Genomic DNA, 4978 nt, shown 5'->3' with positions numbered 1-4978 from the left:
GACACAACATCATTTAAGCAAATACTTCAAATATGGCTATAATCACTAGGGTCAATGACTACAGGTTTACAACCATTAAAATCTTTCCAGATCACTTGATTTCCTAGATCTTTCCTCTCCTGGATTGATCCAACTGTCAATGGATGTTCCTCTGTGTCTTTACTGTAATCCTCAGATCTCCAAGTGGATGGGACACATGCAGGTTTTTATAGTTGGAGACACAAATCCTCACTCGTCTGTAGATTGTCTGATCCGTGTGACTTGAAATAGTGGAATTCCTATGCCTTGAACAACAGGTGTCTTTACAAAGCTCTCCTCTCCCACGTGCAAGGGAAAAGCATCCACACAAAAATCAGATTTGGCTGGCTCACCAAAATGTTAGAAAGAAAATAACACTTTCTTTTTATTTTAAGTAAGCACGGTGAGGATAGAAAGGAAAACAATATTGAATTGTGTGGATAAATCAAATCTTGTTTAATGTTCATTCAAAAGGTGATTACAAAAATAAAGAAAAGAAAGTTCATAGCACACAAAAATAAGTATTAGATTATAGAAGAGAAAACAAGTATTCATTGGTTCTTACATATGGTCTTGAGGTTGATGTATTCTGGGTTGGAGATTCTCAGGGTATGAGATCCATCTCACCAGGAGTTAGGTCGGCTTATAAACTATTTTGACTCATAGACGTACAGTACAGACCAAAAGATTTTTCTGTATTTTCATGACTATGAAAATAGTACATTCACACTGAAGGCATCAAAACTATGAATAATAATCTTATAATAATAATAATAATCTTTAACACATGTGGAATTATATACTTAACAAAAAAGTGTGAAACAACTGAAATGATGTCTTATATTCTAGATTCTTCAAAGTAGCCACCTTTTGCTTTGATGACTGCTTTGCACACTCTTGGCATTCTCTTGATGAGCTTCAAGAGGTAGTCACCACGAATGGTCTTTCAACAATCTTGAAGGAGTTCCCAGAGATGCTTACCACTTGTTGGCCCTTTTGCCTTCACTCTGCGGTACAGCTCACCCCAAACCATCTCGATTGGGCTCAGGTCTGGTGACTGTGGAGGCCAGATCATCTGGCGTAGCACCCCATCACTCTCCTTCTTGGTCAAATAGCCCTTACACAGCCTGGAGGTGTGTTTGGAGTCATTGTTCTGTTGGAAAATAAATGATAGACCAACTAAACACAAACCAGATGGAATAGCATGCCGCTGCAAGATGTTTTGGTAGCCATGCTGGTTCAGTATGCCTTCAATTTTGAATAAATCCCCAACAGTGTCACCTGCAAAGCACCCCTACACCATCACACCTCCTCCTCCATGCTTCCCCGTGGGAACCAGGCATGTAGAGTCCATCCGTTCACCTTTTCTGCGTCGCACAAAGACACGGTGGTCGGAACCAAAGATCTCAAATTTGGACTCATCAGACCAAAGCACAGATTACCACTTGTCTAATGTCCATTTCTTGTGTTCTTTATCCCAAAGAAGTCTCTTCTGCTTGTTGCCTGTCCTTAGCAGTGGTTTCCTAGCAGCTATTTTACCATGAAGGCCTGCTGCACAAAGAACTCTGTGTGTGGCATTGACCAGGTCTCTAATCTGAGCTGCTGTTAACCTGCGATTTCTGAGGCTGGTGACTCGGATAAACTTATCCTCAGAAGCAGAGGTGACTCTTGGTCTTCCTTTCCTGGGGTGGTCCTCATGTGAGCCAGTTTCTTTTTAGTGCTTGATGGTTTTTGCCACTGCACTTGGTGACACTTTGAAAGTTTTCCCAATTTTTTGGACTGACTGACCTTCATTTCTTAAAGTAGTGATGGCTACTCGTTTTTCTTTACTTAGAATTTGTATTATGGCAAGAAAAAAGCAGCTAACATTAGGACTATCAGCTGTGTATCCACCAGACTTCTGCACAACACAAATGATGGTCCCAACCACATTTATAAGGCAAGAAATCCCACTTATTAAACCTGACAGGGCACACCTGTGAAGTGAAAACCATTCTCGGTGACTACCTCTTGAAGCTCATCAAGAGAATGCCAAGAGTGTGTAAAGCAGTCATCAAAGCAAAAGAAAGCTACTTTGACGAATCGAGAACATAAGACATAATTTCAGTTATTTCACACTTTTTTGTTAAGCATATGATTCCCACATGTGTTAATTCATAGTTTTTATGCCTTCAGTGTGAATGTACAATTTTTATAGTCATGAAAATACATGAAAATCTTTAAACGAGAAGGTGTGTCCAAACTTTTGGTCTGTACTGTACATTGGTTTCTTTTTTTCCTGTCTCCTAACCACATATGGTGATTTGCCGCTATGTTCATAGCCTCTACCATATTAGGAGAACACTACTAACTTATGGAATATGCATATTAGTTATTTGTACATTACCTCATTTTGAAATACTTAAGCTTATAGTCTATGACCTCTGATAACCATTTACTATTGCCAAATAGCCATGTATTGACAGTTCTGGCAAAAGCCCAATAGTTCTGACAAACAAAGAACAGATGTCCTCAGAATAACTCAGTCACACACTAACCAGAGTATCTATTTGCTAGTTTAGCTCTGCATATGTTAAGTAATCTATATTTTTATTATTAAAATACTAATATTTTACAACTCCTGTCTGAAAGATGCCCTGACTTATTTAGCTAAATGTTTTCTTGCTAAAAGTGTGTCTTATAATCCCCAAAATACAATAAATTCTAAAGTAATTTACAATGTGTTATTGTACAATTTGTCAATAACATATATAGTTTCTCCCCGTCTGAGTTATTTTTGATGGTTAACCAAAAATGGTTTTCCAGTAATTCAGTTTTCACACTAAGCATGATAATGGCTTCTCCCTGGGTGGGATTTTTGATTTTGTCAACTACTTGGACAAACTCTTCTTATTCCTTATGTTTGGTGCAGGTAAAATAAAAACACTTATTCACATCTTCCATACTGGTGCTGTTCCAGTGGTGTCAGCACTAGCATTCAGTGAGTCACTATCCCCACATTTGGACACATGGAACAATAAAAAAAGTCAGAAAGCATACGTCCGGAGGCGGGGACAGTGAATGGGTGCTGACTGGGCGCTGCAAAGACATTGGCTTGGAAGGTGAGTATAAGTGTTTTATTTTAACAGTTCCAAAACATGAGGCATGACAAGGAGCTGTCAAACTAGTGGACAACCCCTTTAAGAAGATAACATTTTTAGTTAAATAACATTCTGATCATGAAAAAGGCTTCTCCCCTGTGTGACTTCTCTGATGTTTGTTTAGAGTTGATTTCCTTGTAAATCGTTTCCCACATTAAGAATATGAAAACGGTTTCTACCCTGTGTGACTGCTCTGGTGACTAAGAAGAGAAGGTTTCTTCCCAAAACTTTTTCCACATTCTGAACATGAAAAAGGCTTCTCACCTGTGTGAGTTCTCTGATGTTTAATAAGCAGTGATTTCAGGCTAAAACATTTCCCACATTCTGAACAAGCAAAAGGCTTCTCCCCTGTGTGGGTTGTCTGGTGACTGACAAGATTTGATTTACGGGTAAACCATTTCCCACATTCTGAACAGAAAAATGGCTTCTCCCCTGTGTGGGTTTTCTGGTGACTGACAAGATTTGATTTCTGGATAAAACATTTCCCACATTCTGAACATGGAAATGGCTTCTCCCCTGTGTGAGTTCTGTGGTGCTTAACAAAATCAGATTTATGGTTAAAACATTTCCCACATTCTGAACATGAAAATGGTTTCTCCCCTGTGTGGGTTCTCTGGTGGGTAACAAGTTGCACTTTCCGGTTGAAACATTTTCCACATTGTGAACAGGAAAAAGGCTTCTCCCCTGTGTGAATTCTCTGGTGCAAAACCAAAGCCGATTTCCCGATTAAACATTTCCCACATTCTGGACAGGAAAATCGCTTCTTCCGTGTGTGATTTCTCTGGTGCCTACCAAGATCTGATTTCTGGTTAAAACATTTCCCACACTTTGAACAAGAAAACCTATTCTCTGCATGAATTTCTGGATGTTTAAGAAAATTCTTTTCAAGAAGAAAACTATTCCCATATTCTGAACATGAAAATGGCTTATTTGCTTTAGGATCAGCTTGTTTTTTAATGTTTATTTTGTGACTTTGATTTCCATTTGTAGTCGGTAATGAATCAGAAAACAGGACCTGTTTCAAAGGATCAGATGACAGATCTTTGCTGTGAAGGAATGACGGTATACCCGAAATAATGGCATTCACTTCAGTTGTATCCTGTGGGATCTCAAAATCATCTGATTTAAAAATTGAGGATGTCACCTGTCCCGCTGATCTGGTACAGTCATCTGCAAAATATAAACCAATTATTATTTTTTAATAAAATATCCTTGAATCTGTTATTGTTCAACATTTCTGCTTAAACTGTCAGTAAAAATGTCAAGTTATGTAAAAAAAACTGAATTATTCTTCAAGACAATGAAAGTTTACAGTCTAATAAGAAACAGCATGCCATGAACCAATGGAGCATGGTGTTCAACTACTTGTCCATTCTGTCTCCCAAATATGGAATAAAAAGCCACCAATGTTATGTAGATGAAAATAATATCAATAAAAACTTCTATTCATCTAAAAAAAAAAAAAAAACTAGTCCCCAATCAGGTCCACCATCTGTCAGTGGAAAAACAGAGTGTAACGCAATTCCTAGGGACTTTGGGTGCTAACTTGGTCCCTAGAGCTAGGGGTGACCTGTCCCTAGGATTACTCCTGAAGGTGAAGATGCCAGATTCACGTATCTTACTAAGCACCTCAAAGGCTCTTGAAAAGCAACATGGCTTCCGTAAACCAATCCAGCAATATCAGCTCTCCCAAAGTCATATCTTCCCCTCACTTCTGAGCCTTGCAGTGTGCCAAACCACATTTAGCATCCATGTATTTGGCATTATTATAGTGAGAAGAAGCCACTTAAATTACGGTGGAGCACAATCTAGTCACTACG

At 38.7% G+C, this 4978-nt stretch overlaps 1 protein-coding gene across 1 annotated transcript; it reads right to left on the bottom strand.

The window, feature by feature from the left end:
* Positions 1-3333: 3333 nt before the first annotated feature.
* Positions 3334-4328, bottom strand: LOC138666483 (oocyte zinc finger protein XlCOF22-like). The gene is made up of 2 exons (XM_069754701.1): positions 4303-4328; positions 3334-4204 (listed from the first exon to the last, which is right to left on the bottom strand). Exons 1-2 carry the CDS (start codon positions 4326-4328, stop codon positions 3334-3336), a joined length of 897 nt encoding a protein of 298 aa, XP_069610802.1.
* Between the last annotated feature and the right edge of the window lie 650 nt (positions 4329-4978).

The sequence above is a fragment of the Ranitomeya imitator genome, chromosome 2 (assembly GCF_032444005.1).
Source record: "Ranitomeya imitator isolate aRanImi1 chromosome 2, aRanImi1.pri, whole genome shotgun sequence".
Taxonomy (NCBI): domain Eukaryota; kingdom Metazoa; phylum Chordata; class Amphibia; order Anura; family Dendrobatidae; genus Ranitomeya; species Ranitomeya imitator.
The sequence above is the reverse complement of the archived record's forward strand: the minus strand, read 5'-3'. Positions and strand labels throughout refer to the sequence as shown.